Here is a 23,153-nt window from a genome sequence, read left to right on the forward strand (position 1 = left end):
TGTCTCTATGGTCATAAGATTCATCTAAAGGGAAATTTCTTGTGCTAAGAAATGTATATTAATGTTGGTTAATGTTGGTTCCTTAATTGCTAAAGCTATTCCTGGTCCTCTTTTTTTTTTTTTTAAACCCCAGTTGTCAAGCAAAAGTGCTCTTCTAGAAATTCATGGATAATTATGTCAAGGTGTGAGGGGCATTATTCCTCCCAGTTTTTAAGCTTGATGGGACTCAAGTATTTGTTTTACATCTTGGCTACCACTGAAGAGAAGTATTAATAACAGGATTCAAATAATATACTTAAGAAGACTCATGGTTTGCACTTAAGGTCATGGGCTCTGGTGTTTTCTGTTACACTGCTTATTGAATGGTCTTGGGGAAGCTTTTTTAAGCTCAGTAAGCCTCAGTTTCCCCATTTGTAAAGTAAGATTTTCTGTGTAGTCTTACCATGTTAAAAGCATGCACTGCATCTTAGCTGCAGCTCCTGCTGTTTTTGTTGCTGCTACTGTTATTGTTATTCCCAAGCCAAAAACTTTTCCAAACCTACTTTGGAAAAGGCTAGTAAGAAAGGATGTAGATTCCATTTCTAAAATTTAGTGAGAGGAAAGATGGGGAGAAAGGACATATACCTAGCATGATATTGAAGGTGTCGCCTCCTTTAAAAGAAAATTTTACCTGATGGAATGGATGGAATAACACAGTATTATTGTTGTTAGCTGACTTCGGTATGCTTCATTTCTCTTCTCCTTCCTCATACCAATATATGTACTATGCTAATGGGCATGTCCTACATGTGAACTTTCATGCCAGGTTCTAGAGACGGGAGACCCAAGGGCTCAGCCACAGAATTAAACCCCATGGAACGGAAGGAGGCAGCTCCACTGCCCCAGCGCATGCTGGGACTTTCCCCTACGGGGCTGTTTTAACCTGTCTTTCACGGTGCTGATGTCAAGTGGAGTGTGGTAGAGAAAGCCAGTTCAAAAGGCAGCTGCCAGGGAGGAGGGAAATGGTTAATAAAGTATTTTTTAGCTATTTGAATTAGCGAATTGTTGAGTTATATTGTTGGGTGAGTTTTCTTTCTGCGGATGCTCTGAAGGGAAAACTGGAAATGGACCGCATACCTATCATGTATGCACTTGTCCTTAGCCTGCATCTGTTCATAGGTGGAACATGAAATCCACTGACAACTGTTACCTGGAGGACTTTTATAGGTTTTGAAGAAAATATGACTAGGGTAGAGCTAGGACATGCTTTTATTGTCCTTGAGTGACTCCAGAAGCCACCCTCACCTGTAAATTCTATATATCGTGCCTAGGGTATTCATTTGTTTATTTTGATCAGGTATAGATAGTACCGTGAATACCAGAGCACTGGGAAGCCACCCTGGCCCACTTATTTTAGGTGGTTTGAGACTTTTTTCCAAGGATACTTAAGAGGGGAATAATACAGGATCTGAGTACATTTCTAAATTATGGGACATAATTTATAACAGAACATTTAACTTTTCTGTGTTTTCTGAATATTGCATTCTGAAGCCAAATTGTGACTGTTTCTATGTGTCTTCTATGCTCTTTCACAAAATTGTAGCACCTAGTTAGTTTTCTGTTGGATTAAATGCTTTAAGCTTCATACCACTTAATTAACAATATTCTTAACTTTATGTTTTCCAGGGATATCAGTATGAACAACATTACTCAGTTGCCAGAAGATGCATTTAAGAACTTTCCTTTTCTAGAAGAGCTGTAAGTATTACTTTGAGAAATGTGTGTGTATGTCTTTTTCCCCAATTCATTTTGGAAGCTTTTGCTACAGAGAAAGTCTGATGTTTTCTGTTTGGAGACATTCTGATAGCTTAATTTCAGTGGGCTTTGTGAGGAGGAAATCATGTTTCTTGGGGGAAATAAACTTGGTTTTCTAAGCAATGTAGTTGCTGAAGCTATTTTTGAAAGCCATAACTAAAAAAATGCTACTTCCATAGGACTTCTTTTTTGCTGCAATTATTATAACTGCAAATGCTGCAGTGACACCAGTTAATTACAGTGTTATTCTGAGATAACAAGGCTGCTGTATAATTGCCATTGTTACCAAGGAGATGCTACATGGGTAACAGAACCACAAAAAATAACACAAGGTGTTTCAGGGCCATGAGCAACAATCTCAACAGTGAGCCAGCAGAAAACTGAAGGTAGGTCCCCTTGGACAATTGCAGATGACCTTTGGAAATGGGGTGAAGGCATGAAACACTGTCCAGGTCTCTAAGAGCACCTTTAACTTTAAGAGTGTTTCTGAACTTGTCAGTTGCATCTCACATTTCCAATTTAACAGTTTGCACTGTGGAAATATTTTCTCCTTGTTTCAACCTCCTTTTTGTTGTGCTCTCCACACTTTTTTGAAGTCCATAATCAAAATAGGCACTTTTGAGTTTTAAAAGAATTGGGAACTATATATTATATTTTAAGAATCCCAGTGAAAAAATAAAATCGACTTGAATTAAGTTAATATAGGCTTCTAAAGGCCAAGCTAATGGATTATATAATATATAGAGGTAGGAAGGTGACGGTTTAATACTAAGAACATCAAAGAGATATAGCCCTGAAGGAATCTAAATTCATATTACAGATTGTGTCATACAGCCCAGCTGTTGAGTATTAGATCCAAGTCAGCGAATGTCTTCCATCTTTTAGCTCGGCCACTCCCCTAGAGAATGGGGAACAGGAGTCAAATAAGATATCCAGGTTGTGTACTCTGACAGAATATTGAAATAGTAGTTAAAGATTTAATAAAGTTAAAGAGAAATGTTTCTTCCCACACTAGTTAGTCGAACATAATGCTCCCACCGCAAAAGTTGAACAGAGATTATTTGCCACTTACAAGTCTATGAGCTAGGTCAAATTATTCTCTCTGCTCAATTTCTTTGTCTAGGTGCAGCTAATAATAGTCCCTCCCTCATAGTATTCTAGTGAAGACAGAGTGAATTCATTTATGTTAAATGCTTAGGACAGTACACGAAACAGAATGAATGTTATATAAATGCTGACTAATGTTTATTTTACGATTTTCAAAGTGCATAAGAAAAAAAGCAGATGAGTCTATACCAAATGTTATCCTTGGGTAGAAGTACATGTTTTATTTTTGCCTCCTGTGTTTTTTTTTTTTTTTCTTATAGTGAACACTAATTATTTTGTAATAAAGTTATTTTAATTAAGATTTTTCAATTGAGTTTAAAAGAAGCAAACCATCCATTTGAAGTTTCCACCTCCACCCCCCTTATCAAGCCTTAAGATGCTTTACCTCTTCCTTTTTATTTCACATACAATTTTAGACTATAGGATTAGTCTCTCTTTACAGAAGTAATTATACGATGGAAGGACATTAACAAATGGTTGTTCAGCCATTGTATAATATAATCACTATGGGATGGGTAATGTACCAGGCCAGCAATGGAGAAGCTCCCCTCATTCTGGGTGGGGCCATTGTGTGCAGACCATCTTCGTTGATGCCTTCAATTGCCAGTTATACTTTAAGGAATTTCGAAGTGAAAACCTGGATGTGGAGTCAAACCTGGTTAATCTGCTTAGCGAAGTTCACATCTTGGATTTCCTAAATTCTCGAATGACCAACCGTATGCCAACCTCATGAATTCTGCCAACCAGGACTTTTAATTGGAACCAAATTGAATTTGACTGCTGATTCTTTGTAGCAAGGTCATATTCTCTCCGTATTCTCCTATCATAGTAATGAAACCCGTGAAATCAAGTCCGTATAGTCTCTCTAAATGTATGGTATTTCAAAAATGAATTCAGTTAGGAGAGCAGAATATTATTTTTAAAGAATACTTCAAAATAGTCTTTAATAACCTTTACAGTACTGTAGGCATTCAAGGGAATTTATTTTCCACATTAATATAAATACTAAAATAAATATAAAAAGCCTATGCTTTTTCCTTATTAAACAGTGTAGTTGATTTTGACATTCCAAAATGATGCTGCCATGACTATTGTAATATTTCATAAACAGCATAACTGTTTGTCTAGGAGTCATCTGGAAGTCATTTAAGAGTGATCATGAAGCCAAATGCCCTGAGTAGAAATTATTTGCTGAGGGTTTTTCCATGTTAGTTAATGAGGTGTGCTTTACAAGATGTGACTGGGTTTGGCAAAATTTGATGTGGTGAATGTTTGAATGTGATAGAATGCTTGGGGTATTGGGAGAAATCACTTCCCAGGAATGCAGAAGAAGTATGTATAGATACTTACACATTTCCTTATTCTTTCAATAAACTCTGAATCCTACTCTATGCCAGGTGGCAGGTGCTGGGAATACAGATACAAGCATGACCCAACTTCAGAGTTGACAGACCCTCTAGAATTGTGCTGTCCAGCATCATAGCCACTAGCCACAGGTGGCTATTATGTTTAGATTTAAAATAAATAAAATTAAATAAAATGAAAAATTCAGTTCCCTTAGGTGAACTAGCCACATTTCAAGTGCTCATATAGCTGCCTGTGGTTAGTTGCTACTATATTAGACAGTGCAGATGTGGATCATTTCCATCACTGCAGAAAGTTCTACTGGACAACATTGATCTAGAGGGAGAAATGAAACTAACCCTTGTTGCATCATAGTGAAGACGTGTGTGCAGGGAGCAGAGGCCTAAAACGGTGTATTTTCTTAAGACTGTAGGATTTGGGATAGTCTTCCACAATAGCCTCTGCTGAGTGTTGAAGGACATGTAAGAATTAACCAAATGAGGTAGTAGTAAGGGTGTTCTAGGAAGAACTTCATAGCATGTGGAAGGCATGGAGATAGACAATTTCAGAAGTTTTAGGACACATAAAGTTGTGTCTTGTTATGACAAGACTAAAGGGTACATATGGAAAAATGTCAGGAGACGAGGCCAGATAATGAAGGGTCATTTTAAGATAAGAAATTTAGACTTGTCCTGAAGGTGTTTAATTTGATATTTGGGGAGTGATAGGAGTGAGACTAGGGTTTTTGCCCTGAATAACTGGGTGCCATTTGCTGAGACTAGGAACACAGAGAGCTGATCTATTTGGGGCCCAAAGAATTCCATTTGATAAAGATAAGAGTGTAAATAGTATGTGTCTAGAGCTTTACAATGAACAGAAGTCCATTCCCATAACTCTGTAAGGAAAGTCAGTTTCACAAAGGTTGAAGCTGAGCTGACGAGGTTAAGGGCCTTATTGGAGTTCATGAGCCTGGTATGTTGTTTTGCTGGGACTAGAAGTCAGGCCCATAGAGCCCAGTTCTTTCTGGAACACCATGAGTGATATGTGCTGGGACTTGAAGTCAGGCCCCTAGAGCCCAGTGCTTTCTGGAACACTGTGAGTGATATGTATTTGTTCTCAGGAAAATATTCCATCCAACTTTTTCAGTGAAATGTACTTTAGATACTATTGTTGCCAGTTGTTTTTTTTTTACATTTAACCTTCTTTTTTTCTCCTTCTTTTTCCAATCCTACTTCTTCTGTATATTTAACCTACCTTTTGAAAGTTTTATAGTTCATAAATAGTGTTACCTAGTGATTCCTGCTCTCCCCCAACACCTGTTGGGAATATAGAAACATAAATTGTGGCCCCAAATTCAGTACATGCAAGATTCTGAAATCTTTGCACTTTACTTTCCTATTCTTTACAATGGAACTTTTCACAGAACTACTGTAAAGGAAATATGGGATAATTTATGTAAAAGTGATTTGTGACCATAAAATGCTATGTCGCCATGAGAAATTTCACTAATCATCTTAAACATTGCAGTCTTCCTTGACATTATTTGGAAGAGAGATGGTTTTGCTTGGGGGTAGAAGTTGGAGTTTCTGTTCACAATGTAAAAGGAAAGCCAGAATTTTAAGAAGACATTCACTTAGCGTTGACAGGCTCTGCTGCCTGATGTGACGTTGTCAGACATGTTTTTGGCTCTCCTTTAGGCTTGTTGGGTATTGGTAGTCACTTGGGGGATGGCTGAAATTTGGAGTTGTGAAAATGATGGAGTTAGAAACTGCAGAAAGGAATATCCAGCTAATTTTCTTTAAGCTGTCACTGAAAAAATTGCTGTGGCTGTTACTTTGATGTGGCAACAGCAGTAGAAGCCATTGCCAGCTTTGGCACTTGGACAGTTATTGTTTAGCGCACACTATATGACTAGGATAATTCCAGTCGTTTCAAAACATGATTTGACTTTGGAAGACTCACAATGCTAAAGCGAAACTTAGGTCTCTTCACAAGACCTAAAGTGAAACTTAGGTCTCTGAATACTAATTGAAGATTACCTGTCATTTTGTTTCATCTGTAGGACAGTTAATTCTAAATGGAATTACTACTTTACCGAAGGGGACTAGTAAATAATTTAAACAGAAAGATTTAAAATCAAATAAAAACACGGGTGGGTCAAATTAAATAGTTTTAAATAATTGAATTACATATTTATATACACACACATAACATATGTCAAATACAGCTATTCAATTCATATATGTAATTCAATCCATGATAATAACATATACAAAACATTTAAAACATTCTGCACACACATCTATATAATATTCTGTATCAAGGTAATTTCAGACTTTCAAAATATTGTAAGCATAATTTTTCACATACCCTTCACTCCGATTTCCCAAATGTTAACTTTCTCTCTCTCTTTCTCTCCACACACATACAAAATATATGTACATTTTTTTCTGAACCATTTGAGAGTAAGTTTTAGATAAATCTTTAAATATTGCAGTGTGTAGTCCAGAAACACAAGGATATTCTCTTGAATAACCACAAGATAATTGTCAAACTCAGGAAACTAGCTTTGATATATGTTATCATCTGATCTACAATTCTTATTCAAATTTCAACAGCTGTCCCACTGATATCCTTTAGAGAAAAAGAAAAAAAATTCTGGTCCAGGATATTATCCAGAATAATAAATTATATCTGGTTCCTGTGTTTTAATAATTCATTTTAAATTTCTAAAACTATGTTTTTATAGTCTTTACCTAAGTTAATGCTAAAAACTTAATTATGTGCTAAAAATATATTCTACTGCCTTTAATACTCATGAGACCCCTATGAGGAGTTTATTATTGCTTATTTACAGACGATGACACAGAGGCTTTAGAGAGGTGGAAAACCTAACTGTGCTCATAGATAAAAGCACAGCCAGGAATTGAATCTATGTTCATCTGATTCAAGTCATTGCTCTTAATTTCTAAGCTATAATGTTGCCTCAAAAGGCACAGAATTGGAGGGGAGCTAAAAGGACCATCCAGTCACTATTACCTGCAACTCTAAGTAGGTCAACATCTAACTGTCAAAGGGGATCAGCTACCCAGTATTTCCTGTAGTAAGTTTACTGAACAAATTTGTGAACAAGGAGTTCTTCCTAGAATAAAATTTCCATATCTAGCCATACCATTTTACAGATGGGATTATCAAGACCCAATAGTAGATAAGTGGCTTGTCCAAAGTAACACAGTTAGTATGTAACTGAGCCAGAATTAGACCTCACAGAGTTCAATGTCATCTCTTCTATATCTTACCAATTTTTATATCTCTGAGATACATAGTCTCAAATAGTCTTCCTGGGTTGTTCAGAGCTGTAGAAAGTAGCTATTGTTCTCTTCTAATACAAGGAATTCCCTTTGCTTCCAAACTAAAGTTTGACTCACTTAACGTTTACTCCCTTGATGCAGACTTCTCAGATAAGCTCACTTGACTGCAGTAATTTCCCAGAAAAAGCAAAATAGTTCCTCAGTTGCTCTGGTGATGTTTCACAGTTAAAAATATTAACTTCTTTGGAAGCATTCTCTTGTTCCACTTTGCAGCCCTCTGGTAGGATGACTTGGTAGCAAAGATCACCGCCCTTACTGTTGGGAAGCACATACAGAAGTCATAGAGGAGTGTTACTTATCTTACTCAAGCCATTCCCTATAGTATGTCATTGGGGGAGCTCTCAGAGTAGAGATTAAGGGTGAAAACAGAGAAATCATAAGGGAGCTTGTACTAATACGCTGTATAGGCCCTTCTAGAAAACATTGTTTTGTTTTATTTTAACTCATAAAACTCTGAGCTATCATTATTCCCATTTTGCTGATTGGCAGCCGAAGCTTTTCATCAGAGAGGTTAACTAACTGACCCAAGTTTACATAGCTCATTATAAGCTGGGTATCAATCCCAGATCTGCCTATGCCCTGTGGAGAGGGTGAGGAAGGACTTGCTAGACAATGTAGAATAAATTCAACAAACTTTTGTTGGCTGAACCACTGTGTTCAGTGCTGGATCAAATAGGATTCTTGCTTTCAAGGGAGAGGGATGGTATACTCGTTATGGGAGTTCAAATTGGAAGGAAAATTACTTCTAACAAGAAGGAACGATGATATTTCTGGAGAGCCTTGAGGGGATAGGAGGAGTTATTCAAGAGGACATGTACAAAGACCTGCAGAGGAGCATAAGCAAAGATGGGGACACAGACTGGGATAGGTGGTAAAAATGGTTGGTTTGGTTGCAATTTTGAATTATTGAAAGGAAGTTATGGAAAAGATACACAGAGCTTGGGGCTAGACTAAGGACATTTTGGCAGACTTACAGAGTTTAAACTCTTGAGTGACTCTTGAAGTTTTTTTGAGCTAGGGAATGATTTGTTCAGATATGACCTTCAATAAATGTAGTCTCATAGCAGAGAGTTTGAAATTGAGAGAGTTCAGGGAGAAATGAAAATGCCAGTGGCAATCGTCTAGGTGAGAATTATGAGAATCCAAATTAGGGCAGATGGGAGGCAGGGAGAGGGAGGAGGGCACCTATTCAAAAGATGTTACAGAAATAGAATCAAGAGAATGTCTTGGCTGGGATGACAGGGGTAACATCATTCACAATGAATTTTAAGATTACCAGGAGTCTGGTGGTGCTTTGACAAAAATTAGCAATAATGCAGAAAGAGAAATTTTTTTAGAAGAGAAGATAATCAAATGCTGTTTTTAACATACATGTGGAATTCAGGTGGGATATGGGTGGAGGCATCTGGAAATTCAGGAGTGGAGTTTAGGATAGAGATTGAAGGGCATAGATTATAGAATAGTGTATCGTGGGTATAGATTTGGGAGTCTTTTATTTTGAGGTTATTACTGGAAACATTAGATTGAAAGAGCTTGCCAAGGGAGAGAGGGTAGAAGAAAAGGGAAGAAGGCCAAAGACAACTCCTTGGGAAACACTTGAATCAGGTTGTGGGAAGAAGACCAAGTGCCAGAGGAGCAGGAGAACTGGGGCAGAACTCTGCCCCAGGAGCTGCGGGAGAAGAGGTTTTTCACAAAGAAATGAGAGATCAACACTGACACGCTGGAGAAAGATGCCCATGACTAGATAGTGAGAAAGGGCCTTGACTTCTTTAAGTATTTTTGGAATCATTTCAGTAAGTTGTTGAAAGTGACTTTGGGTAAAGAAGCTCATCAAGAAACAGGCATTTGGGGACTGCTAATAGGTGGTTTTTGGAGAGTGGTTAAAGCTTAGAAGTTGTACTGCATTTGACTGGACTCTATTGGGTTTAAGAGACAGAAACCCAGCTGAGGCATAATAGAGGATTTATTGTTGCATGTAGATAGAACTAGACAGTCCAGAAGTGGAGTTGGCTTCATATGTTACTGGATCTCGAGGCTTAAAAGCTGTAAGAGTTTTCTCATGCTTTCCATTTCTTAGCTTCAGTTGTCTCTACTTTTGTGTTTTGGCTTCATTCTTTCCTGTTGCAAATAGCCTGTCTCCATAGAGTGGGAAATACACCTTTCAGTACATTGTTGCATCTAGGCACCCAAAATAAATATCTAAAAGTGTTCCTCACTGCAAAACTCCTAGGGGGATCCTGATTGGCCAGACTGACCTCGTATGCCTGTCCTTGCACCATCACTGTGTTTGGGATGGTATGGTGCAACCTGGATTTTGGACTCATCCTAATAGGACTGCTTAGAGTTGAGAATTCCCCAAAGGAAGCAGAAGAAAAGAGAAAGGAAGACCTGCTGGGCAGAAAGAAACCATAGTTATTCACAGGCCACTAGGATCTAGGGACTAGACATACTGTGTTTAATTGGGCCATTTGTTTAATTGGGCCAGTCTGAAATGAACAAAGTATTATTGAAGAATTGTAAGGCCTCCGTTGGGCTTAGGTAATATAAATTTGTAGTGAAACCAACTAGATCTTTAATTTTGTCCCAAAGTGCTTAGCAGCCCAGGAATGAAGGTGATGAAAGATGTGATGGACTCAAAATTTGGATTTGATAAATCAGGACTTCATAGGGGACTAGTGGAAATCAAGCAGGAGAATCAAGTGGTTCAGTATTATAGTGTTTGGCATGGGGTTCCAAAAGTGTAGAGAGGCAAATGAAACCACAGTTTGCTGGTTCATTTATTTATTTTAATCAATACTGACTATTATTTGGCTAAATATAGTACTGACTGTAAGTAAATGAAAATGTATTTGATTTTCTACTAGCAGGATTCAATTTTCCAGCAAGAAAATAGGCTAAGTCATTTCTTTCACACATTGACCACTCTTAGTCAAGCCATGCTTATTCAATACCATAGGTATGTGCTTTAGTAGGACCTTTGACTTAGAATTTGTTCGTCATTTTTCCCTGTTCACTACCTGTTAGTTTGGACTATATGCATACTTGAAAGATGATCATTTTAGAGATGCTAGAATATTCGTATCACAGATACATTCAGCTTTTTAAAAAAATCATAGTTATAAAAATGCTTAATAAAAACTGGACTTTTAAAAAACAATTACAAAAATAAGTGGATACTGTTTTTTAAATCTTGAAGATATATCATATTTGAAAGATATGGAGCCATTATCCTACCATGGAGAGATAACTATGGTTAATATTTTGTACATCCTTCCAAACTTTTCTCTGAGTATATGTATACAATTTCCTTTTAAAAATAGACTCCTACTATATTTACCACTTATAGTATATCTGCCTTATTATAATTTTACATATTAATACATCTAGTTTTTACTGTCATTTAATACATGCATAGTGCTTTATCATTTGGATGATTCACATTTTATGTAACAAGTCTCTTGCTTTGTGGTGTTGTTATGAACAGCAGTTTTAGAAACTTTCTGTTTTTTTGAGACAGGGTCTCTATTGTCCAGGCTGGAGTGCAGTGCAGCTCACTGCAACCTTGACCTCGCGGGCTCAAGAGATCCTCCCACCTCAGCTTCCTGAGTAGCTGGCACATGCCACCATGCCCAGCTAATTTTTGTATTTTTTGTAAAGATGGGGTTGCCCCGGCTAGTCTCTTAACTCCTGGGTTCAAGCAATCCTTCTGCCTTGGCCTCCCAAAGTGTTGGGACTACAGGCATGAGCCATTGCACCCAGCTGCGAAACATTCTTATCCTATCTAGTCTTTGTTTATTGGATGTACTGTCTTTAATTGTGCTGCTTTTATTACAGTGTGGTTTGCCAAATTTAGCTGTTTTCCTAAATTCTTATATTACAATTAGATTTAACTGTTTATAAGGGAAAACTCCAAGTAACAGTGTCTTTAAACACATCAGGCTTTATTTTATTTACCTGAATATGAAATCTGCAGCCTGGTGACCTGGAGCTACTGTGATGCGTCACAAAGTTAGCAGAGATGTAGGCCCTGACATTCTGCTCTGTAGTTGTTTGTGTATTCGCTTCCATGTCAAGATCACTAGACGACTACGTACTGGAGCTGCAGCCATCAAAACCCTATCCTCAGCAGTAGATAGGATGAAGTAGAGAATAAAGAGGGGCATAGTTCCCAGTAGCCAGCTTCCTTTAAGAAGGCATCTTAGGCCGGGCGCGGTGGCTCACGCATGTAATCCCAGCATTTTGGGAGGCCGAGGCGGGTGGATCACGAGGTCAGGAGATCGAGACCACAGTGAAACCCCGTCTCTAATAAAAAATACAAAAAATTAGCTGGGCGTGGTGGCGGGCGCCTGTAGTCCCAGCTACTCAGAGAGGCTGAGGCAGGAGAATGGCGTGAACCCGGGAGGCGGAGCTTGCAGTGAAGCGAGATTGCGCCACTGCACTTCAGCCTGGGCGACAGAGCGAGACTCCGTCTCAAAAAAAAAAAAGGCATCTTAAGCATACCACACAATGCATCTGTTTACATCTCACTGGCTAGAACTTAGTCACATGGCCAAACGGCAGGGGATGCTGGGAAACAGGACCTTTGAGCTGGGTATATCGTTGTCTGGACTAAAATCAGCATTCTATTACTAGGTAAGAAAAGAAGAGTAGTTATCATTTAGGCAGTTAAGGTGCTTTTGGCAGCAAGTGACAAAACTCAATTAAAAGTAATTTAAACAGTAAGGAAGTGTATTATCTTACATGACAAGGTAGTAGAACTATTCCAGGGCCGATTCATGGAGTCGCTCAGCCACATCGTCAAGAACCCAGGGTGTCTCCTACTTTCTAGTGTGCTCTTCCCCAGGAGGGGCTGTACCATCCTGTTATCACTCCACATAGAATATTCAGACAGGAAAGCACTTACAAGGAGAAAAGGGTCATCCTTCTAACGCATTCTCATTTAGGAGTAGAGCTGTCTTTCTCAGAAATCCCTAGTAGACTTCCTCTCCCTTCATTAACCAGAGCTGGGGTCACAGGTCTATCCCTAAACCAGTTACCGGAATGGGACCAGCAGGAAGGGTTAAGGCCAGTTGGTATTTACTCATGGAGCTGAGTCATGTGGACAAGAGGATATTTGAACAAATATAGGCTCTGCCAGGAAGGCGTGAATGGGTGTTAGGTAGGCAACCAACAGGGTCTGCCAGAGTAGCTCTCTATATTCACATTTTACCCATTTTTATACAGCCATTTTGAGCTCTTTCTGCCATATGAACCCTTCTCTGATCTTCCTTTGCCAAGCCTCTCTTTCACTCTCTCTACTTCTCACCACTTAGCAGCGTATTGCATGCCTTGTTATTTTGTGCTTCAAGTGTGTCAGTGTGTACTTATCTCCTCAACTCTATTGACTTTTCTCTAAGGAAGGGCAGGGAGGGCCTGTTGTCACACTTCTATATGACCTTGGTGACAGTTACCACATTCTTGAACTTGAAATTGAGGGAGGGGTTAAGACAAAGGATTTCTTCTCATTTTGAATTGATGTAAGAAACCTTATCAGTCTATATAAAAAATGGAATTCCATTGAAGTTTGTGATTAATGAACTGTCCTTATTTAAAAGAAATGAAACGAGAAATGTCCTGGGAAAACTCAGTACCTCCTTTGCCATACCTAGGGAACTTGGCCTGTAGTAAAAACTCAATAAATATTTGTTGGTTGACATTAGCTGTATTTTTTTTTTAAAGCTGGAACATATTATTTCCTCACATGGGTGGATATTGCATGTGTTTATTGCCAGAGGGTAAATGACTAGGTTGTCAGGATAACTTTGCTCAGGAAGTATAACTGTTGCCTGGGTTTTTACTGATTTACCTATAAAATAAAGTATTCCATGGGTTCCTATAAGAAGTGGGAGACGGAAAGGCCAATTCAGTGCAGATGGAACTTAAAGTTTCCATGAATTGAATATAAAGCTCTTTAGTAGGTAGAAGAGTTCTAGATGGCCTATAAACCAAGTTTTAGCAGAAACGTACTTTTTTTTTTTTTTTTTTTTTGAGACAGAGTCTTTCTCTGTCCTCCAGGCTGGAGTGCACTGGTGCGATCTCAGCTCACTGCAAGCTCCGCCTCCTGGGTTCACGCCATTCTCCTGCCTCAGCCTCCCGAGTAGCTGGGATTACAGGTGCCCGCCACCACGCCCGGCTAATTTTTTGTATTTTTAGTAGAGACGGGGTTTCACCATGTTAGCCAGGATGGTCTCGATCTCCTAACCTCATGATCCGCCCGCCTCGGCCTCCCAAAGTGCTGGGATTACAGGCTTGAGCCACCACGCCCGGCCAAAACATACTTATTTTTTGTTAAGCATTACTGCTTTCATTGTTGTGCATTTAAATGGGAATATATAATATGAAATATATGTGAAATAACTTCTCCCTTCTTGGCAAAGGAAAGCTATCCTAAAACCTTGAGAATTTCCATAATAAGGGTTTCTTAACTCATGTATATTCTTAAAACATATAAAATGTTTACATATACTTTCATAAGAGTTCTATGAAGATGCAAGTCTTCCCTAGTATGTGAAGAAATGGGTTAGTACATCATCAGTTGATATAGGACTATTCTGATGTGCTTTCTTAGATGAGGTTTATACTGATAGCAACAGTGTCGAAGCAGAACTATAAAGGATGCTGTTAGTTGTTAGCCCTCTTTATTCACTAAGAAAGTAACCATATCCTCTGGTCCTCTTGAAGTCAATGGTAGAAAATAACACAAAACAGGCCAGGCGCGGTGGCTCACACCTGTAATCCCAGCACTTTGGGAGGCCAAGGTGGGTGGATCATTTGAGGTCAGGAGTTCAAGACCATCCTGGCCAACATGGTGAAACTCCGTCTCTACTAAAAATACAAAAATTAGCTAGGCATAGTGGTGGGTGCCTGTAATCCCAGCTACTCAAGATGCTGAGGCAAGAGAATTGCTTGAACCTGGGAGGTAGAGGTTGCAGTCAGCCAAGATTACACCACTGCACTCCAGCCTGGGCGACAGAGTGAGACTCCTTCTCAAAAAAAAATAGGAAAAGAAAATAAAACAAAACAACACTTTTTTGTTTCTAGGATTTACATTGTTTATTTACGTTGTTTTATTCCTGGGATTTACATTATTTAGGTGCTGTAGGTCTTTGGAGAAGGCACGTAGGAAACAGGCTCACATTCCTTATCTGTTAAAAAAGAAAAACAAAAAAAATAGGAGGAGTAGGGGGCGATAAGCTTGCTTGACCCATGACACAGGATGGTTTTGAGGGCCAGTAGGTTGAGTACCCCTTATTTGAAATACTTGGGACCAGAAGTGTTTTGTATTTCAGATGTTTTCAGATTTTAGAATATTTCCATTGCTTGAGCATCCTAAATCTGAATATCTGAAATTCAAAATACCCAATGAACATTTCCTTTGAGTGTCATGCATGTCAACACTCAAAAAGCTTCAAATTTTGGAGCATTTCAGATTTCACATTTTCAGATTAGGGATGCTCAACCTGTATAATAATAGGATAACGAAAATGAAAAGTACTACACAAATGATAGTTTTTTATTACATATATTGATACCAAATGCCCCTACATGGGAACCAGTATACCTCTTTCAGTTTTTATTTCTCACAGGAGCCAACATAGTTCTGAACACATAGTCAGCCCTTGACATATTAATAAATATATGGTTCAGGACTTTAAGAAGTATGTATTTTCCTTTTTAAAGCAGTTGCCAGCTGGGTGCGGTGGCTCATGCCTGTAATCCCAGCACTTTGGGAGGCCGAGGCAGGTGGATCACCCAAGGTCAGGAGTTTGAGAGCAGCCTGGCCACTGTGGTGAAACCTGTCTCTACTAAAAGTACAAAAATTAGCTGGGCATGGTGGTGGGCGCCTGTAATCTCAGCTACTCCTGAGGCTGAGGCAGGAGAATTGCTTGAACCCAGGAGGCTGAGGCTGCAGTGAGCAGAGATCGCGCCACTGCACTCCAGCCTGGGAGACAGTGCGAGACTCCACTCCATCTCAAAAAGAAAAAAAAAAAGCAGTTGCCAAAATTTTGGAGCTTGCTGATTTCAAACTATATTTAATAAAAGAATGTCACTCACGTCCTGTTAAATGCCTTAGTTCAGTTTTGAACTAGAAATGCCTTCTCTGGAGGCAGTATCATGAGCTGGTGGTTGTGCCTAGTGTGCTTTACACATACGCGGCACTGCGGTGATCCACCCACTTGAGGGAATAGAATGGCATCCCAAGAGAAGCAGCCTGGCTATGTTTGGGTACCACCTGTGATACTTTCTATGTGTGGCTTCAAAAGTAGGTATAGAAAGAAACAAGGAGGGCCAGGCCCGGTGACTCAGACTCACACCTGTAATCCCAGGACTTTGGCAGGCTGAGGGGGGTGGATCACCTGAGGTCAGGAGTTTGAGACCAGCCTGACCAACTTGGTGAAACCCCAGTCTCTACTGAAAATACAGAATTAGCCGAGTGTGGTGGTGCATGCCTGTAATCCCAGCTACTTGGGAGGCTGAGGCAGGAGGAGAATCACTTGAACCCGGGAGGCGGCAGTTGCAGTGAGCCAAGATCCTGCCATTGCACTCCAGCCTGGGCAACAAGAACGAAACTCCGTCTCAAAAAAAAAGAAAGAAAGAGAGAGAGAGAGAAAGAGGAAGAGGAGAAAACATTGCTGAGGGGTAGATAAATGTTGGTCAGAAGGGAATGGTGGTGCTCGAAGTACTTTTCAGGCAGGACTTGATGGGAGCACAATGCCAGGCCATCTGGTAACCACCTCTGCAAAGGGAAGGTAGGAACATGAGTGAATGGGAGGCTGTGGTCACTGTCTTCTGGCTTTATTATCTAGTCTCCAACCTCTCCATAAGGGGAAAGGGAAATTCCCATTAGTAAGAAAGCACTCTATTATTTGTGTGCACAGTTGCTGTAGTCTCCCACTGCTTTTTCTGCCCAACGTCTCCTCACAACAGCTGCTGAAAGCCACTGAATCCTCATGTGCCCTCCCCGCTGCTCAGTCCGTATGTCTAATCAGTGTATATATGGTATTTCTTACTCCACTAATTCTTGGCTAGAATTCCAGCCAAAAGGCTACAATGAAATTTCTGTAATAGACCTCAAGAAACCTAAGTCCCAGCATTTCTCAGAGAAATAACACCAATTGGTAAATTCTCTATTTCACACTTGCCTCTCTTGTTTTTTAAGCTGCTTCCCAAGTGAAGAAACTCTAGTGTCGCTCAGTGCATTTCATGAAGGAGTTAACTTTGGCCCAGATTACCATCTGAAATGTGGCCTAGTTCTTCACACACACCCTTGACCAGTGCCCCATATTTAAGACAGCGCAGTTTCTGCTTTTTCCCCCCTGCTGGAAGGGAGAGCAGATAGGAAATTTCAGGTCATATATGCATTAAGAGTCAAGGACATTATTGAAAATTCTTGCTTTCCAAAAAGCTTTCCCTGGAAGGAGCCCCTAATGTCAATCCATGGTCTTTATGAATAATAAATGCACACAAAAGAGATTCATAGAGACATTACACACTGAGCCACTTGTATGCCGCTTCCTGGAATGGTTCCAAATCCAGTGGGAAAGCGGAAATCTAGAGGATTACTTTTTGCCTGTCCTCTGCCCTTTCTCTTTCTCTCCATTCTCTGTCTTTGCTCTCTTTGCTTCTGGGACTGTTGTAGCAAACAGAATAAGTGGGAGTTGCCTTGAGGTAAACGGTGTCCCCTTTGAAATCCTGCTAGACTTGTTTTAATTCTGTGTGATCATGTGCACAACACAGCGTGTGTTGAGATACTACTGTGGACCAGTGGACTGATGTTCCCATGTTTAGAGTTCCTCCCCACCTTTCCTTAAGAAAATATACTTCCAGCGCCGGGCGCGGTGGCTCACGCCTGTAATCCCAGCACTTTGGGAGGCCGAGGCGGGCGGATCACGAGGTCAGGAGATCGAGACCATCCTGGCTAACACAGTGAAACCCCGTCTCTACTAAAAATACAAAAAATTAGCCGGGCGAGGTGGCGGGCCCCTGTGGTCCCAGCTACGCGGGAGGCTGAGGCAGGGGAATGGCGTGAACCCGGGAGGCAGAGCTTGCAGTGAGTCGAGATCGCGCCAGTGCACTCCAGCCTGGGGGACAGAGAAAGACTCCGTCTCAAAAAAACAAAACAAACAAACAAACAAAAAGAAAATATACTTCCAGCATATGTCGAGAAAGAAAATGTTTGCCCTGGCATTTGACACTTTAGCCACGTAGTTCTTTCCTGTTAGGAGAGTGAAGGAGAGTGAGGGAGTAGAAATGAAATGAGAAAAGTTGCAGAAAAAGGAAGATAATCAGGAAGCTTTCTCACCCTTTCAGTAGTAATATTAGCTTTGCAAATCCAGTCTTACAATGGGGCTTAGCGGAGACATTACAGCAAATACCAAGGGTCTTGTCTTTGTAAGGGGTCATAAAAGGGAATATAGAATAAAGATGACCTAGTCCCTGCTCATGAGGGACATTTAAGATCATTGAAGAAGATCAGAGCAGTACAAAGGAACTAAAGGCAGACTAAGATGCACCCAATGGGATAGCTTTGTCTAAGGTACCTGTGGAATCAAAGCAAGGTGATATCATGAGTTCATACCGGTGGTAGCATACCCTACTTGGACAACTTGAACAGGCTTCAGTTTGTAGAGGGCAGAGTTGTGGGTATTTCAGGTGAAGGAGATGGTGTGAGCAAAGAGTCAGAGGTGGCAATGCATGGTGTGTTTGGACGTAATAATGGTGCTTAGTTGCAGCAGGGGAAAAGAGAGCCTTTGGGAAAATGCTTAGAATTGTGCTTTTTCAGATTAAGTGGTTTGAGACAGGAATCCTGTGGAAGTTCATGGCAGTAGTCCAGGAGGAAAAAAAAATCAGGTGATAACAGGAAAAGTCAAAGAGTGGATGGGTTGAAACCTTGCAGAGAGACACTCTCGTGGTCTTTGGAAACAGAACACGGAGGGGAAAGAACTGATGCCTGGGACTGCCCACCTTTACAAATAGAAAACCATACCACTTTCACTCTTATTTTTTCACCCTAATTATTTTTTTTCTTTAGTATTTCACAGCCACTGGAAAATAGTAAAAGAAAAAAGAAAAATATAAATAACATGATTTAGTCAATGAAAAAGATTTTCTGAGGGCAGCCAATAGGTTCTGAAGTAGTGAGAAGCTAAGAAAACTGTTGGCTATAGCCCAGAAGTGCAAACCCAGGCATGGAATGGGAAGTGGCTGGTCTTTGCTAATAGAGGACCAAATTCCTGCTCAGGATCAGCCACCTCTTTTTCCTCGGGAGTTGCCTAAAAAAATAAAAATAATAATAATAAACAAACAACAGAGAATGGTATATATCCTTAACCAAGTCTCACTGAGTTTAGGGCATGCCCTACCTTTGGGCACTCAGGGAATCCCATTCTCAGCCCCTCTTGCTGGTCATCTTTGGCTATGGGAAGGATGGCATTGTAAGTCTGTTGGGAACTTCTCCGTAATTGCAGTTCTGAGCTCCTAATGCATAGTCTCTGCTTACTAGCTTTGTTCTGCTAGGTGACAGCTATTGATACTCAGACAAGTCTGTTAACTTGCTCAAGTCCACTCTGCCCCACCTTTTCTGTGAATTATTTCCTAATCTTTTGGTGATTACCAGAGGCATCACAATACAGGTAGAAGTGGATAAGTATTTCAGCCAGCCAGGCAAGAGAACTTGAATGCTGGCTCCTTCATGTACCAGCAGTGTGACTTATGCCAAGTCACCTAACCACTCAGGGACTCAGAAAAGCAGGGCAGTTGTCTTGAGATGATTAAAACGAAAGAATGTACCAGCTATCACTATCACAGTGTCTGCAACTACTGTAGGCTTATAGTTTTTTTCTTCCAAAGAATTTGGGATTTTTTTCCTAACCTTGCTATTTATTTACTTTGCTCTTTTCTGAATCTGAGCTTTTAGACATGAAGCATCCCCAAGGTTTACTATAAGAAATACTAGCTCATAAAATAAGCAACATGTGAAGAGCTTCTGGAGGGTGCAATTACTGGAGCTGCAGAGCTTTTACCAAGCTGCTGTGCTTGTTACTCATTAACACAGCAGCTCGGTAAACTTAGGTAGATAAATTCCTGAAGGCTCCACAGGATATGTTTATTCTACTAACAAACTAAGTAATCAAAGTAGGGTGTCCTCTTGGACAGCATTATCACTGTCCACCACATACTAGTAGTGTTTATTTCTCCAGATCGTTGGCGTGTATTTCAGGATAAGCCTCATGGAGAGCTCATTTTGTCATTTATATTAAAGATAAATAGAGGAGAAAGAGAATGCTTTTTGAAGTTAGGTGACTTTAGTTTTCTCATGGTTTATGAAAGGGGCAGAGATTTGGGAAAAGGAAGCAAATATTTTGGCTAATGTGGTCAAACACTCTTTTCTGTTGACAAGTTAAGATAATCAGGTGTTCTGCATGTTGCCACTTTCCTTTGTTACTTTATAAAATCCTTTTTTTTTTTTGTGAGCCCAGCACAATAGGCTGAACTCAAGGAAAGCCCATAGATACAAGGACATTCAAGACTAATATTAGAGACAAAAGAATAATAAGAATCCTGTAACAGCCTTACTCTGTTTATAGTGTTTCTTTTTTGGAGGACTCTAGCTTTTTAACACTTGGAAGAGCAGTCACAGGGCTGAGGCCCTGGGGAAAGATGGCTACTGCCTCTTATGGCTTTTATGGTGCAGTTTGATCTTTTAAAATGTGACCTTTTAAGTACTTTGCATTACAGCTGTGAGCATTATCAGTTGAATTTAATGAGTGAGACTGGGGTCCCTTTGAGATTGCTTGTACCAAGCTTGCACTAAGGTAGACTTTGGGATGCTATGGCGTAGGAATGGTGAGCATTTTCAAGGAGGAGCTTCTGAGAAAGCAGTTTCTGTTTAATGAATTGGCATGTTGGTGGGTGGTAACAGAAGTTTGAGATGCACACCCTGTTCTTGAAGGCATTTGTACTTGGCCCGCAAGACTAATATACAAGAAACAACCAGTAGACAGTAGCTTGTGACCAAATTTATGAGCTCTGAGTGTTCATGCATAGGGCACATTTGTAAGAACTGAAGCTTTCAAGAGAAGCAGCATTGTAGTTGGGTGTTTAAGGGGGTACAAATGAGGTTGCTAGATGAAACATTTAAAAGATATAGTGCTTTGGGAGGCCAAGACAGGCGGATCATTTGAGGTCAGGAATTCGAAACCAGCCTGGCCAACATGGTGAAACCCCGTCTCTACTAAAAATACAAAAATTACCTGGGCATGGTGGTGGGCGTCTGTAATCCCAGCTACCCTGGAGGCTGAGGTAGGAGTATTGCTTGAATCCAGGAGGCAGAGATTGCAGTGAGCTGAGATTGCACCACTGCACTCCAGCCTGGGCGACAGAGTGAGACTCCGTCTCAAAAAATAAATAAATAAAATAAATAAGTAAGTAAAAAATGTAGTGATAAAGCTGGCTAGTCTAGAACCAAGAGGATTTGCTAAAGAGAAATATTTTAAAATGGAAGCAACTGAAGAGGCCTTAAAACCGTCTTCTTCAGTCTCTTGTTTTACTTCTGGTGAGCCCTGGGAGGTGAAGGGCTACAAGGCTGACAGCACAAAGCAAGCTGTTGTGAGCCTGGGTTATGGGGAAACCTTGAAAGGCAATGCAGTGTAGAATTTAGGTACTTGGATGCCTTGTGAGAAAGTGCATGGTGGGAGGACTTTTTAGGAAGAATTTAGTTTAGGAGCATGAACTGTGCTAAACTTGGTGGTATTGCCTGAGAATCCAGCATTGTTATTCTTGCCATTGAAAATAATTCTTCATACTTACCCCTTTGGTTTCTGGGTCTTTTGGCTGTTTGTTTTTCTGTCCCCTTCCCGCCCCCCCATCTTCAGTGCAATCGCCTCTGTGTTAGTGCTAGGTAAGGATTACACTTCCCAGGGCAATTTGCATTTTATTAGTAACTGGAACACCACTTCAAGAGAAAACAGTGCATCTAAGAGTAGAGCTTCAGGCCACAGTGACTTCACATTTTAAGGCTGGTAAAGTATCTTTCTTGTATCCCTAAAATCAGGATATACAAGTAGAACAGATTAGAAGCGGGGGAACCTAAAGATGTTGTGTGTCTGGCACTTAGTAGGTACTCATTTTTAAATGAATGAATGAATTGATTAATAAGGCTTAGGGGTGCAGAGTTTTTAGGGAGGGAATAGGAAGAATAGTGGAAATACATACCTTTTAAAGGAGGGATTATAAATGTTAAATTTTATAAATTTTTTAAATTAAAAAATTTAATTGTAAATTTTAACAGAGGAATTTTAAAGGAGGACTTGGTGACTGTGTGGTCCTGAGACATGTGTAGAAGAGAGCATTAAAATATATATATACATAGTTACAGAATCTAGGAGAGTATCCCTGACAGAACCAGGACCCAGAAGAGTCCTGTGTTTGATCATATGAGCACACAATTACCATTTTTGAGTACACATTTGAAAACCTTCCTTCACTTCACCTGTCTACAAGTTAACTTACGTGAATCACTGCCTTGCATCCGGATTCTTCTCCCTAATATCCTCTGTTCAACTTTTTCTTCTATTTCTCTATGCCCAGGGAAATAGGAGGAAAAGTAGGGCTCAGTATGAATTGGGTGCCCAGATTTCTTACAAAAGGATCCAAAGAATTCTTATCCTTTCCTTATTCTACTTTTATCCCCACTTGAATTTGTCATGTCAAAATTTCTTTAGGAAAACCTGTTTACTTCAGAAAAAAGTATATAGGCCATTGTTTGGAAAGTTATGCTTTCAATGACTCACACTTTTTGCCTCTCTTTTGCACTGGTTATGCTGCCCTTGGTTATGCAGAGATAACAGGCTGACTTTCCTCCCAAAAGCATTCTTCCTTGACAGACTGGTTTGCTCTAATCTGTATAAACACTCTTGCCTGCTGACCAGTAGTCTTGTATTTATGAGGCCCTTAGAAAACACTGCAGGCTGCAGAGTGACCATGAATAGCAAACTTAATTTGGTTTAATGTGTTTTGGCTTGCTTGACCTCACCAGAATAAAAATGTGCCTGCTTAAATTATTGTATTGGGACTTAAAAAAAAAAAATTCTAGGACATTTATCTCATTGGAAGATTTGCAGGATCATTTTAGCAAGGGTTTAAGTCCATATTTAATGTCAGATAGACTTGAGAAATGTTTAACATAGAGTTTTAATCACAGATTAGGTTTTTGTAAGTTCTGAATTTTAAGTCTGAATTACTATTTTTTTCTTGCTACTTTTTTTTTTTTTTCTAGACAATTGGCGGGCAACGACCTTTCTTTTATCCACCCAAAGGCCTTGTCTGGGTTGAAAGAACTCAAAGTTCTGTAAGTAATGCAATTTTAGAGTTTCACAGCTGGCTGTGTATTTTCTTTCTGCATAGTCAACATGCTTGGAACTAGGTTAAGCACAGTTTCTTTTAGTTCAGGATTAAAAGATTTAAGGAGTGGCCAGTGAGTAGTGTGGGAGGCTAGAG

At 39.9% G+C, this 23,153-nt stretch overlaps 1 protein-coding gene and 1 long non-coding RNA gene across 4 annotated transcripts in view; one reads left to right on the plus strand and one right to left on the minus strand.

The window, feature by feature from the left end:
- Positions 1-23,153, plus strand: part of LGR4 (leucine rich repeat containing G protein-coupled receptor 4) — a 109,348-nt gene that overhangs the window by 59,470 nt on the left and 26,725 nt on the right. For all 3 annotated transcript variants that reach the window (XM_032166378.2, XM_058446693.1, XM_058446692.1), the window contains exons 2-3: positions 1,666-1,737; positions 22,933-23,004. In XM_032166378.2, coding sequence (XP_032022269.1) covers positions 1,666-1,737; positions 22,933-23,004 — 144 coding nt within the window. The remainder of the gene's footprint in view (positions 1-1,665; positions 1,738-22,932; positions 23,005-23,153) is intronic.
- LOC131384618 (uncharacterized) overlaps positions 14,729-23,153 on the minus strand; it is a 36,193-nt gene continuing 27,768 nt past the window's right edge. The window contains exons 2-3 of the long non-coding RNA XR_009215644.1: positions 16,340-16,392; positions 14,729-14,800 (exon numbers count right to left, since the gene is read on the minus strand). This is a non-coding gene — a long non-coding RNA (uncharacterized LOC131384618). The remainder of the gene's footprint in view (positions 14,801-16,339; positions 16,393-23,153) is intronic.

The sequence above is a fragment of the Hylobates moloch genome, unplaced genomic scaffold (assembly GCF_009828535.3).
Source record: "Hylobates moloch isolate HMO894 unplaced genomic scaffold, HMol_V3 SCAFFOLD_11, whole genome shotgun sequence".
NCBI lineage: Eukaryota > Metazoa > Chordata > Mammalia > Primates > Hylobatidae > Hylobates > Hylobates moloch.